Below are 14,317 nucleotides of genomic sequence, written 5' to 3' on the forward strand. Positions count from 1 at the left end.
TCTCCCATAAAAATAAAACGTGGGATCCTGTCTGCGTCCATCCTCAACACATGGCCGACCCAAGGGAGCTGGGCCTTTTGCAGGGTGCATGCGATGGATTCCATTTCAGCTCGCTCGAGTACTTCTGTATCCGGCACGAGATCGGACCAATGGATGCCTAGAATTTGTCGTAGGCATCGGGAGTGAAAGCCATTCAGTCTGCGAAGGTGGCGTGCATAGCAATTCCAAGATTCAGCTCCGTACAGGAGAGAGGGGATGACGACTGCTTTGTACACGGCAAATTTTTGTGTTCACTTTGAGCCCACGTTCTTTCCGGACTCTGCTGTGGAGTCGGGCAAACGAAACACTCGCTTTGCGGATTCTTTGGTCGATTTCCTTGTCCAATGTTTGGACTAATATTTGCTAATATTTGGACATGACAGTGACCAAGTGATGTGGCTATCAAGGATATTTTTGATTTATTGATTAATCATTTCATTGATTAATTATTTATTGATTAATCAATTAATTAATTATTTTTTTATTAATGACTTATTTAATTACATTTCTAAAAAATACATCTTCGGATGAAGCACTAGTGGTTTAGTTATGCAATTAGCCAATTGATTATGAAAATATTTTGTGATAATCTTTGATTGATTTTAATTATACAATTAATCAATCAAATTATTGTACACCTCTCCCTCCCAACGCAGCCTCTGTGAGCTGTTTATATTTAATTATTTAATTATTTGGCGTGGGAGCGGTTTACTTTGTATCTGTTCTTGTTTGCTTTTTTTTAAAATTTCCCAAGGCTGACATGGATTCATCAGTCAGATTGTTCGAGTGTACGGTTTTGTGATTCAGAATGCATTAAAAACATCGTATAGACCTGAAAACAAGGTTGACCCTGCTGGCTGCCGGACTATATCGTGTAAGCTGAACTTGTCCATTCTCCCTTTCACCTTCTCTCCATCAGAGCGATTTTGTTCCTCAAGTTAAAGTGAAAGTTTCAAACAAGAATCGAGGGTTTTATTTTAATTCAAATTAAAATTTTCAGAGTTGAAATGAAAACGTTCAATCAGAGGAACATTAAACTTGTTAACTACTTCGGCCTTCGGGGCAATCAAATCACGTGGTGCTGCGAGTGGGGGTTCTGCTTGTGTCGGAGTATCAGCGAGACTCAGGTGGAACCGACCGTGGTGTTTACTCGAGCTGAGGGTCATGGACCGAGACCCCTCGGACTCCAAGTGGGGTATTGATGGAGGGAACAGAGGGGGTCCGGGAGGGGATTCTGGGATCAGCGGGTTCAGGATCCTAGACGTTCGGAGCCTTCGTGATGGCGATGACGTCACGGCGCAGGAACCAGGTACGGGTCCTCTCCTACAAAAATCTATTTATTACGTACACACGAAGGACTATTAATTTAGAAAATATGCGCCACATCAAGGCGCTCGTTATGTGAGGAAATGTTTCGACAACCATCGATTGGTGGACGAGTGGAATTAACGGGAACCGAACCTTACACCGTCTTCTCGGGCTGGAGGTGTTTAACGGTTCAGGTGACTGGCTTAAGATCTTAGGGTCCTTAGTTTGAGCCCATGTGGTGCCGTTGAATTAACACCAGGTGGGTTGACTCAGCCTGTCATCCTTTCGAGGTCGTTGATGCAGTGCCCCCCTTATCAATAAGCTGGTACTCATTTTGTCGACAAGGTGAGTCAACCCACCTGGTGTTATTTAACGGTGCGACAGAGACTCCATCTCAAGGCCCCAAGATCTGAAGCCAACAACAGGGTTTGCGTCCATCAAGGTAAGGTAAGGTGAAAAACAAGAAATAACTGCAGATATTTAAATTTATCGCCACATCTTACTATAATTCACCAAATGTCTGTCTGTCTGTCTGTTCCCAGGTACCGCAAAAACGGCTGAATCGATCGCAACGAAATTTTGGGTGGGTAATCCTGGGACCCCATGGAGTAAAATAGGCAATATTGTTTTTCCAATTTTTTCCCCAATTTTTTTTTTTTTTTTTTTTGTATACAAGATCGAGGCTCATGAACGAGCTAACATTAATCACACAGAAAAGTCAAACCGACACATAAAACACAAAAATAAGGGGAGTGGTAGACAAGATGGGTAGAGAGGGGGAAGGACACAAACACAACATTTGAGAGCAGGGACATTGAGAGATCTGCGGGAGGGAGGGGGCTTGGGGGGAGGTGGGAGAGGTATAAAACACATGGGCACTGCAAAGACTTCCAGGAAAGAAGTTGGTATTTCAAAAAAGTGGATCTGGGGTGTTTTAACAGGGGTATAAAAGATCACGTTTTGGATGGGGGAAGATGAGAGATAGTGGTGAACAGCTGTTTTAAAGACCTGGAGGGAGGAGTGGGATTGAAGAGAGTGAGGGAGTTTGTTCCAGAGGCGGGAGAAAAGGGGAATGAAAGAGTGAAGGTGAGCAGGGAGTCTTGATTTTGGCAGTTTCACCAGAAGAGGGTTACTGGCAGATCTTGTGCGACCTGTAGGTATATTTGGGGGACAGAGCCCAGAGAGAGCTGGGGGAGCAAGGCCGGAGAGGAGTCGGTAAAAGACAGAAAGACCACCAACCTGCCTGCGGTGAGTGAGTGAAAGGCCCTCGGAGTTGGCTTCATCGCAGGAGATTCCAATGATTCTGAAAGCTTTTGTTTCAACAGCGTGAAGCCGAGCTCGGTGTGAGGCAGGAGCACCAGCCCAGAGGGGAGAACAGTATTCCATTGAGCTGCGGATGAAAGCCTTGTATGTGGTGAGGAGCTCAGGTGTGTCAAGGAAGGACTTCGCACGACGGAGGATGCCCAGTCGGTGACTGGCTTTGGAGGCCAGCTTGGAAATGTGGTTTTCCCAAGAAAGATCATGGCAGATAGTGAGACCTAAAACCTAGAGCGACAGGACTTCTTGGAGAGGATTGTTGAGAAAGTAGATGGGAGGGTTTTCCAGTCGGTCTTTTCGGAGAGACATAGTGAGAGTGTCAGATTTGTCAGGATTGAAAGACATGTTCCACTTGTTTGACCAGTCTGTGATTTTGTCCAGGTCTGTAGAGAGTGAAGAGGATGCAGCCTGCCGATCTGAGGGTTGAGATATGGAGCGGCAATTGAGATATGGAAATATGTGTACACATTCTAGGCAACAATCGGATTAGATGAAAGAATTGTACACATGTGCAGTGCAGCCTATTTACCAATCCCTTTTGTACCATAATTGCACATTATATAAATTTGCAGTGTTGACATTGCAGGTGAATACTGATGATAATTAGAGATGATGGATGAATTGTATATGTACACCTACTTCTGCAATATAATGGAAAACTAATATTTTGTTTGGCATTTGAATTTTTTACAGAAAAATGAAGGACTGTGAAGAGGTCCCTTTGAAACCAAGAGACTGTAATTGCATTTTTATTTTTTTTATTTTTTTTGTATACTGAATCGAGGCTCGTGAAAGAGCTAACATTTATTTCACAAATAAATCAACCAGACAAACAAAATATATAAAAAGAGGGAGCGGAAGACAAGATGGGGAGAGGAGGGGAAGCACACAAACATAACATTTGAGAGCAGGGAGAAGTGTGGGAGGGAGAGGGCTTGGGGGGAGGAGGCGTGGGAAGGGGGGGGGGAGGTATAAAACACAAGGGGACCAAGGACTTCCAGGACAGAAGTTGGTATTTCCAAAAAAAGTGTCGGATTTTGGGTGAAATTAGCGGGGGTATAAAAGATCAAGGTTTTGGATGGGGGAAGATAAGAGATGGTGGTGAACAGCTGTTTTAAAGACCTGGAGGGAGGAGTGGGATTGAAGAGAGTGAGGGAGTTTGTTCCAGAGGTGGGAGAAAAGAGGAATGAAGGAGTGAAGGTGAGCAGAGAGTCTTGATTTTGGCAGTTTAGCCATAAGAGGGTTGCAGGCAGATCTTGTGCGACCTGTAGGAATATTTGCGGAACAGAGCCCAGAGAGAGCTGGGGGGGCAAGGCCAGAGAGGAGTCGGTAGAAGACGGAAAGACCACCAATCTGCCTGTGGTGAGTGAGTGAAAGGCCCTTGGAAAATGCATTTCCTTCTTCATGTATCTGTATGAATCAAATTGGTGCCCCTTTATATTAACTTTTCTAGAGCATTACTTTTTTTTTTTTTTCTTTTTTTTTGTATATTGAATCGAGGCTCGTGAAAGAGCTAACATTTACTTCACAAACAAATCAACCAGACAAACAAAATATATGAAAAGAGGGAGCGGAAAACAAGATGGGGAGAGAAGGGGAAGCACACAAACACAACATTTGAGAGCAGGGAGATGTGTGGAAGGGAGAGGGCTTGGGGGGAGGAGGCGTGGGAAGGGGGGAGGGAGAAGTATAAAACACAAGGACACCAAGGACTTCCAGGACAGAAGTTGGTATTTCAAAAAAGTGGAATTGGGGTGAAATTAGCGGGGGTAGAAAAGATCAAGGTTTTGGATGGGGGAAGATAAGAGATGGTGGTGAACAGCTGTTTTAAAGACCTGGAGGGTGGAGTGGGATTGAAGAGAGTGAGGGAGTTTGTTCCAGAGGCGGGAGAAAAGAGGAATGAAGGAGTGAAGGTGAGCAGAGAGTCTTGATTTTGGCAGTTTGACCATAAGAGGGTTGCAGGCAGATCTTGTGCGACCTGTAGGAATATTTACGGGACAGAGCCCAGAGAGAGCTGGGGGGGGCAAGGCCAGAGAGGAGTCGGTAGAAGACGGAAAGACCACCAACCTGCCTGCGGTGAGTGAGTGAGAGGCCTTTGGAGTTAGCTTCATCGCGGGAGATTCCAATGATTCTGAATGCTTTGGTTTCAACAGCGTGAAGACGAGCTAGGTGTGAGGCAGGAGCACCAGCCCAGAGGGGAGAGCAGTATTCCATTGAGCTGCGGATGAAAGCCTTGTATGTGGTGAGGACCTCAGGTGTGCCAAGGAAGGACTTCGCACGACGGAGGATGCCCAGTCGGCGACTGACTTTGGAGGCCAGATTTGAAATGTGGTTTTCCCAGGAAAGATCATGGCAGATAGTGAGACCCAAAAGCTTGAGTGACAGAACTTCTTGGAGAGGATTATTCAGAAATTGGATTTTTTTTTTTTTTTTTTTTTTTGTATACAAGATCGAGGCTCGTGAAAGAGCGAACATTAATCACACAGAAAGACAAACCGACACATAAAACATATAACATCGGGAGCGGTAGACAAGATGGGGAGAGAGGGGGAAGGACACAAACACAACATTTGAGAGCAGGGACCGAGAGACATGGAGACATCGAGAGATCTGAGAGAGGGATGGGAGGGTTGTCCAGTCGGTCTTTTCGGAGAGGCATCGTAAGAGTGTGAGATTTGTCAGGATTGAAAGACATGTTCCACTTGTTTGCCCAGTCTGTGATTTTGTCCAGGTCTGCAGAGAGTGAGGAGGCTGCAGACTGCCGATCTGAGGGATGAAGAATGGAGCGACAGAGAGTAGAGTCATCAGCAAAGAGATACAGAGGATTTTCAAGAGAGTCAGAGAGATCATTGATGAAGACCAGAAAAAGCACAGGGCCCAGAACACTGCCTTGTGGAACTCCAGCCTGAACTCCAGCCATATTGTGTCTACTTGGTTTCTTCTAAGAACAAAAGGGTAGCACAGCATGCACACGAGATTTTTTTTTGAATGTCCCTTCTTTCTATACTTTACCACATGGCACATACCATATATTAAGGGGATTTTTCTATGCCCCTGGCATTTTCCCCAAGAATCACGTTTGTGTCTGTCAGTCCGTCTGTCGGCCCAAAATGTGTTGGTGCTCATATCCCAAGGGCTATACATTGAAACTATCTGAAACTTGGAATATACATCGACCAATCGGTCTAGTTACTGGCTTTCGTAACAAATAAAAAATCTGCGCTCATTAAGTGGGTCTATTGAGGGGTGGAGTGGGGTTGCCGCCCCCCCCCCCCCCAAATGTATTTGCTCTCTTTTCCCGAAACTACACTCACAACGTTGATGAAACTCGGCCACAAGCTTAATATCTGATGCCTAATGAAGATGTATTGTCCTTATCAAAAGCCGAGTACATTGAGGGGGGTTATGGGGGTGGGGGTTTGACCCCCCAAAATAGGTATTTGTTCTCTGCTCCGCGAACCTACACACACGATTTTGATGCAACCTTGCCACAAGCCGCATATCTGATGCCTAACGAAGGTGCATTGACTGCATTAAAATATACGTTTGTTATGGGGTTTATGGGGGAGTTTAACCCCCCAAAATAGGTATTTGCTCTCTGCTCCGCGAACCTACACACACGATTTTGATGCAACCTTGCCACAAGCCGCATATCTGATGCCTAACGAAGGTGCATTGACTGCATTAAAATATACGTCTGTTATGGGGTTTATGGTGGAGTTTAACCCCCCAAAATAGGTATTTGCTCTCTGCTCCGCGAACCTACACACACGATTTTGATGCAACCTTGCCACAAGCCGCATATCTGATGCCTAACGAAGGTGTATTGACTGCATGAAAATATACGTTTATTATGGGGTTTATGGGGGAGTTTAACCCCCCAAAATAGGTATTTGCTCTCTGCTCTGCGAACCTACGCACACGATTTTGATGCAACCTTGCCACAAGCCGCATATCTGATGCCTAACGAAGGTGCATTGACTGCATTAAAATATACGTTTGTTATGGGGTTTATGGGGGAGTTTAACCCCCCAAAATAGGTATTTGCTCTCTGCTCCGCGAACCTACGCACACGATTTTGATGCAACCTTGCCACAAGCTGCATATCTGATGCCTAACGAAGGTGCATTGACTGCATCAAAATATACGTTTATTATGGGGTTTATGGGGGAGGGGGCGTTTAACCCCCCAAAATAGGTATTTGCTGTCTTCTCTGAAACAACACACACGATTTCAATGAAAGCTTGATCACAACCTTCATTGCTCATAATGTACCAAAGTTTGTTTACGGCATTCAAAATATTGAGAGCGGATGGTCTTCTTTCGTGTGTGTGTGTGTGTGTGTGTGTGTGTGTGTGTGTGTGTGTGTGTGTGTGTGTGTGTGTGTGTGTGTGTGTGTGTGTGTGTGTGTGTGTGTGTGTGTGTGTGTGTGTGTGTGTGTGTGTGTGTGTGTGTGTGTGTGTGTGTGTGTGTGTGTGTGTGTGTGTGTGTGTGTGTGTGTGTGTGTGTGTGTGTGTATGTTGATGGTAGTGTTGCTTTGCTTAAAGCAGGTTTTGTTTCTCTGCAGATCCTGTTGTGGTTATGAAGGTGGAACCTGAACCTACAGACAGTTTTCCTTCACAAGGTAAGAATTTAAAATAACATCGTCCAATTCAAAGATCACAATACTAAATTGTGTGGTGGCTTTTTCTTGAGATGTAATGGTACCATATTGTTCATCCTTGTATGTCTTGCTTGTCTTGGATTGCTTTCCAAAGAGTTGTCAAAAATATTGGAATGAACCTGAAATATTGAAACGGCACTTTCGAACCTTGCAATGCAAGGTACCAGCTCATGGTTTATAAAGTTCTGCTGCATGAACCGGAACTCATTATTTTGTAATCGAGGTACCAAGTGGGAAAGATGTGCTTGATCTTCAACTGTGAATGGTTATTTGCTGGCCGAAGTTCACAACATTTCCGTTAATTTGGGCCTTCCTAAGTCAGGATAACAAAAAACAAGTTGTTGTGCCAAGGATGACGATGAAACGGGGAGTCGACATTTTAGGCCAAAAGAAACTCGGCAATATGGTTAGTGATGGTGTTAACAACAGGGTGTAAACTCTTCTCCAAACACTCGGGAGCACTCGATTTGAAATTTGATAAACGGCTCGAAATGAATCTCCATGCAAATTGCCTTGATGTCACGGAACCTTAAAATGGCATATTGTGTTGTTGCAGATGTTTACAGTACCGGGAAGCTGGAGGTGAAGGCCGAACGTTTTGAGGATTGCTTTTCACAAGGCAAGTCCAGAAGCGCAATTCCTTCCATAAAACGGACGGGTTGCGGAGGAGATGTTATAAAGATCTATCGACACAGTATTTGGTAACTTTATATTCCTGGGTGATTTTATCCAATCGGACACGGTGTTGTCTGTGCTGTTTGAGCTCTTTGCTCTCAGCTCAAGACGAGTCAAGATTCAAACATTTCCCTTCCATGTAGCGGCTTCATCCCTCGCTCTCAATGGCAGGAAGGGAGATATCGGCAGGTGAATGATTTAAAGAAGATTATATTTAATAATTAAACATTTCATAGAACACCTTACCCCGCGCCGTCTTGAGAAAAAGGACATGGGAAGGGTCTTTTAAACCCTTCCTTTTCGTTTTGCACGAAACAAACAACGCTAGGCACCGCCATTTTTTCTCAATGCTGAATCTCAGTTACTCTGCTCTCAGGACATGAATGCTGAATCTCACGGTTCCTCTGCCCTCAGGGCATGAAAATACATAAATATGCCAAGTTTTTGAAAGTGCCAACGAGGCGATTTGTATTTTGCAGTGTTCAAGTATATAATTCAATTGAAATAAAATAAAGTTTTAAAGGCTGTAGAAAACAAAACCAAACAAACTTTTTTTCCGGAAGTTTATCCCCATTGATGGGATTTGGGATGGGATGATGGGATGATTGGGATGGGATGATGATGGGATGATGGGATGATTGATGGGATGATGGGATTGATGCTCTTTTACACCACCTTAACACGTTGAATTAGTTATTCGTACCTGTTGTTTGTGTCTTTTATAACATCCCTATAAATTACATTTCCTGTTTGGAATGATTTTAGGTCATCTCGTCTCAATTCTCAAAGGGATGAACTTATAAAATTGGTCGTGATGTCCAGATGTCTGTCCGTCCGATCGACCGCCCGTCCATTAACTTTTTGCTATTTTTGCTACTCCTCCCTTATTATCTGGCTGATTGATTTGAAACTTGACACGTTAATCCAACAGAGTAGCCCCCGCAATCGCTTGGGCTTCAATGTTTCAAATTTGGATCATGGGGGATCCCAGGAGGGGTTACCTCCTCAAACGTCACATCCATACTCATCCCTTATTTACCAACCGATTGCTCTGAAACCCGATTCAGCATACTACTCGATGGTCCGCAGGATCGCTCGGTCTTAGATTCTTCGACTTTGTATCAGGGGGCCTCCCAGGAGATCATGGGGGCTCCCAGGGAGGTTTCCCCCAAATATCAGCAGAGGTTTGAACTACAACCTCAAGAGATGATCGTCAGCCCATTTGGGGCTGTTTATAAATTTTGTTTGACTGTCAGGTAGATAGACAGAGTAAAAACAAGACCAAAAGTCCAACAGCGGCGTAGCCGGGCTTGTAAAATATTATAAACCACAAACACACATGATTAGCTTTTTAAACAGTCGCTAATGCTGTTTATAACATTCAACAAAGAAATTTGGAGGAATCCCGACATCCATGAGGTAAGTTTTACTTACAGAACTGATGGAAGATCTACTGTAATCTATATACCCCACAAGGGTTGGAGGTGTGCTCATTTACCAAGCAACTAGCTCGTGCTTGCCAAGCCAGCCATTCCTTAAGGGTTTTGAATGGAGTGCTTGCTCGAATACTTTAACCACTTGGCGATCTCTTCACAAGAAACTTGGTAAATGAACACACACCCAATGTTCTTGACTCCCGACCATAGATCGACTATAATCTATATACCCCAAAGAGGAATGACCCTTCCTGCTGCTCCCGTAGTGAGCGGGTGTACTTGTAAATTAAAATGTTGGTCGGTGGACTCAGCCGTCTTGATGACATCACAGACGTAATGACATAACAGACCCAAAACTGCCGCTACTTTAATATGTAGATGATATATTTTAACTTCCAGTACATTTGCAGTCACTACGAAGGGATTAGTGTTACAATTAGATTTACTATAATATTAACGTTACGTTATTATTATTTCAAAAATGATATTACTATCAAAAAATCTAGGCGAATGCCTTACTTTCTTGGTTATTAATATTAGTGCCGAACACCGCTCATCATTGATCATGAACCATACACCGCTTCCATCCATTAACCTTCCATTAATTGGGATTTAAGTATTATGGTTGTATTCAGCTATAATATTATTATTATTACGAAAAAGATACTGCTGAAACAATACACTACTGCATTAAGAAACCTGGCCTTAATATGTCCGAAGCGGTCTGAAGATGAGTCATAACGCCTAAGGCCTATACGTACGTACCGTATTGTTGGAAGAGCCGTAACGCCGATGCTTTTGATATTTGATCGTCATTTTAACAATCGCTTTGTTTGTGTTTCACATTGAATGAAAAACGTCAAGGTAGAGCATGGCGATTGTGATATATGACAGGTTCGACGATATGTTCGGCATGAACGGCATATAAATCAAAATGGCGGTGTGTGGATAGTCAGCCGCCGTACGCCATAATGATATCAGACGTAACCGCATCACCCTGTCATGTGACCAGATTCTCAGCTCTGATTGGTATACGTTTGAGGGGACATACATACATACATACATACATACATACATACATACATACATACGGACGGACAAACACTGTTCTAGACGGCTTTGCCCGATGGGCTACGCCGTAAAAATTACCTTACATGCTCTGCACATGCGCGCTCAGGACATGATTCCGTACAATTTGCCAATTTCAGAGCCAAATTGCTGCTACGCTGCGGATTCATGTTCCAATTTGTGTTCGACAGTATTCAAAATATACAATTCAATCAAAATTAAATCGTGCCTCGATCATCGACTGACGTTTGCAGACAGACAGACAAAGTGAACCAATTGCTTAACCCCACTCTTCGCTTATACTACACAAGAAGGGCTACCAGGTGCTACCCGACTGAGTGAGCTTCTCCTGATGGGGGTTTCGGAACGTTTTGGACATCGGAAAACTATGGAGTTATTGGTCTCGTGGTGGTTACCTTTTGCCTGCAGGTTATTTATTCTGCAGATTATAGAATATAGTTTGTTCAGTTTCTTCATTTTATCATAGTATGTGCATGCTTGTGTGTGTGTGTGCTCGTTGCTGCTTTGTTTAAGACAGATTTTGTTTTTTTCTAGATCCTGCTGTGGTGGTGAAGGTGGAACCTGAACTGACAGATTGTTTTCCCTCACAAGGTAAGAATCCAAAATAGCATTGTGCTACTTTAATGTAACTATACTGGATGCAGGATGCAGTTATTAGTCCCCTACCGGTGTACACCGTAGGGGACTATAGGTTTGTACTCCGTCCCTCCATCTGTCAGTCTGTCTGTCGGTCCGTCAGTCCGTCACGCAAAGAACAGCTTTCCGGACTTTTTTTTTCCTAAACTCTTAATGCTAATGATTTCAAACTTGGTACATGGTTTCGTCATGATAACTTACAGATCAAGTTCGAACTTCACGACGTTTCGATCATTTTTGACAAAGTTATGGCACTTTGAAGTTTGGGAATTTCCCCAACAGTTTTCCGGACTATAATTTGGAGTGCGGTAAGTCATAATACTGTCTTCTATGACAGTGCTAGCTAATGCCGGTAGGGGACATGTATTGCAGCGCAATACTCAGAATGCTTGTTGAATCTTAATTGTGTTGGCGTCTTAAACTCATTGGTCTCAAACTCCGAGTGGTCATTTGCTGCCAGAGCTTTGTAACATTTCCACAATATTGGGGGGGTCCTTCCCCAAGTCATCATGGTACTAAGGTGTAAATGAGATCCAAAATTATTGGCAATTCCTGTCAAAAGAAAGTTGAAACAACGAATGGTTTGAAATTATTCCTGTTGTGAATTTAGTGATGATGGTGTTCAGGAAAGGGTGTGAAGTGCCCTTGCGCTCAAAAATGAAGGATCACTTTTTTTTTTTTTCCTTTTTTTTTTGTATACAAGATCGAGGCTCGTGAAAGAGCGAACATTAATCACACAGAAAGACAAACCGACACATAAAACATATAACATCGGGAGCGGTAGACAAGATGGGGAGAGAGGGGGAAGGACACAAACACAACATTTGAGAGCAGGGACCGAGAGACATGGAGACATCGAGAGATCTGAGAGAGGGCGAGGGCTTTGGGAGGGGCATGGGAAGGGGGGGGGGGGGGTGGGAGAGGTATAAAACATATGGACACTGCCAGGACTTCCAGGAAAGAAGTTGGAATTTCAAACAAGGTGGATCTGGGGTGAATTAGCAGGGGTAGAAAAGATCAAGGTTTTGGATGGGGTAAGATAAGAGATGGTGGTGAACAGCTGTTTTAAAGACCTGGAGGGAGGAGTGGGATTGAAGGGAGTGAGGGAGTTTGTTCCAGAGGCGGGAGAAAAGAGGAATGAAAGAGTGAAGGTGAGCAGAGAGCCGAGATTTCGGCAGTTTAACCATCAGAGGGTTGCTGGCAGATCTTGTGCGACATGTAGGAATATTTGGGGGACAGAGCATAGAGAGAGCTGGGGGTGCAAGGCCGGAGAGGAGTCGGTAGAAGACAGAAAGACCACCTACCTGCCTGCGGTGAGTGAGTGAAAGGCCCTCAGAGATAGCTTCATCGCGGGAGATTCCAATAATTCTGAAAGCTTTGGTTTCAACAGCGTGAAGCCGAGCTAGGTGTGAGGCAGGAGCACCGGCCCATAGGGGAGAACAGTATTCCATTGAGCTGCGGATGAAAGCCTTGTATGTGGTGAGGAGCTCAGGTGTGCCGAGGAAGGACTTCGCACGACGGAGGATGCCCAGTCGGCGACTGGCTTTGGAGGCCAGCTTGGAAATGTGGTTTTCCCAAGAAAGATCATGGCAGATAGTGAGACCCAAAAGCTTGAGCGACAGAACTTCTTGGAGAGGATTGTTGAGAAAGTAGATGGGAGGGTTGTCCAGTCGATCTTTTCGGAGAGACATAGTAAGAGTGTGAGATTTGTCAGGATTGAAAGACAGACTTGATTTGAAATCGAATAAATAGCTCGACATTAATAAATTTGCAAATTTCCTTTGTGTCCCAAAAACTTATATAACACCATAGTACGTGTTGTTGCAGATGATAGCAATGAGCTGGAGGTGAAGTCTGAACTTTTCAATGATTGCTCTTCACAAGGTAAGTCTAGAGCTTCAATTGCTGTTATAAAATCAATGCATTGCCACAGATGCGTTGGAAATTAGTGGTTATTAGTCCCCTACCGGTGTACACCGGAGGGGACTATAGGTTTGTACGCCGTCCCTCCGTCCATCAGTCCCTCCGTCCGTCAGTCCGTCATTCTGTCAGTCCGTCACGCAAAGAACAGTTTTCCGGACTTCTTTTCTAAACGCTTAATGCTAATGATTTTAAACTTGGCACATGGTTTCCTCATGATAAGTTACAGATCAAGTTTGAACTTCACGACGTTTCGATCATTTTTAACAAAGTTATGGCACTTTGAACTTTGGTAATTCTGATAATTCTGATAATCCTCATCTCAGTGCCATTTTAAGTTTTAATTTCCTTTAAAAACCAATTTCTCTGCAATAATAGGACCGATTGAGATAAAATTTTCACCATATTATGGACTCGGTCTGTAGAATATTTTAATGGTAATTATGACGTCACAGGTCACGTGGTTCGGTCGCCATATTGTTTTTCGTGAAAACACGAAAACCCCTTTTTCTCTGCAATGGCTGAACAGATCGAGGCCAAACTTTGCAGCCAGAATCGCATACCCATAAAAAATAAATATATATATAATAATTTATATAATTTATATAATCGCATACCCATGACGAACAAAAAAATCAGTGAGCATGACGTCATGCGTCGCATGGTTTCAGAGTTATGACGTTTTTAAGCATGAACCTTGAAAACTGAGCTCTTCCCTCATTTTTGATCCAATCGAGGGGAAACTTCACAAATCTGTTCAGCATGTCAGTCTACTAAAATGTCCTTTTGGAATTTGCGATAGGGCACGTGGTTTGGCAGATATCGTTAATTGAACGATAATATTAAAAAAAAATGGATATCTCTTGAATGGTTAGTACCTCAGACCGTGAGTTGGTAATAATTTATATAATTCACACAGTGCAATACGTGCAGGCCGCTCCTTGCGGGCTTATCAACGAGGCGAGGCGTGACACACATGTGTCTCAGCATACCTCAGATCAAGTTTGAAAACCAGCATCAACCGTGCATAAATTTGCATATTCGATCATTTTTGACAAAGTTATGGCACTTTGAACTTTGGTAGGGGACATGTATTGCAGCGCAATACTCAGAATCCTTGTTTAAATACCCTTTAACGCAGGATTTGGTACGTTTCTTTGTGAACAGCCTATCTTTTCTTAAACCATTCAGACATGGAATTGTCAAGTTCTTAAAATTCCGCCTGGCACAGATG

The 14,317-nt window shown here is 43.6% G+C and overlaps 1 protein-coding gene across 1 annotated transcript in view; it reads left to right on the forward strand.

The window, feature by feature from the left end:
- Positions 1–1,115: 1,115 nt before the first annotated feature.
- Positions 1,116–14,317, forward strand: part of LOC137427814 (uncharacterized) — a 49,941-nt gene continuing 36,739 nt past the window's right edge. The window contains exons 1-5 of the mRNA XM_068117559.2: positions 1,116–1,348; positions 7,232–7,288; positions 7,884–7,946; positions 11,062–11,118; positions 12,991–13,047. Of these exons, the coding sequence (XP_067973660.2) occupies positions 1,204–1,348; positions 7,232–7,288; positions 7,884–7,946; positions 11,062–11,118; positions 12,991–13,047 (379 nt within the window). The 5' untranslated portion in view covers positions 1,116–1,203. The remainder of the gene's footprint in view (positions 1,349–7,231; positions 7,289–7,883; positions 7,947–11,061; positions 11,119–12,990; positions 13,048–14,317) is intronic.

Source organism: Myxine glutinosa, chromosome 5 (assembly GCF_964187855.1).
Source record: "Myxine glutinosa chromosome 5, kmMyxGlut1.1, whole genome shotgun sequence".
In the NCBI taxonomy this organism is placed as follows: domain Eukaryota; kingdom Metazoa; phylum Chordata; class Myxini; order Myxiniformes; family Myxinidae; genus Myxine; species Myxine glutinosa.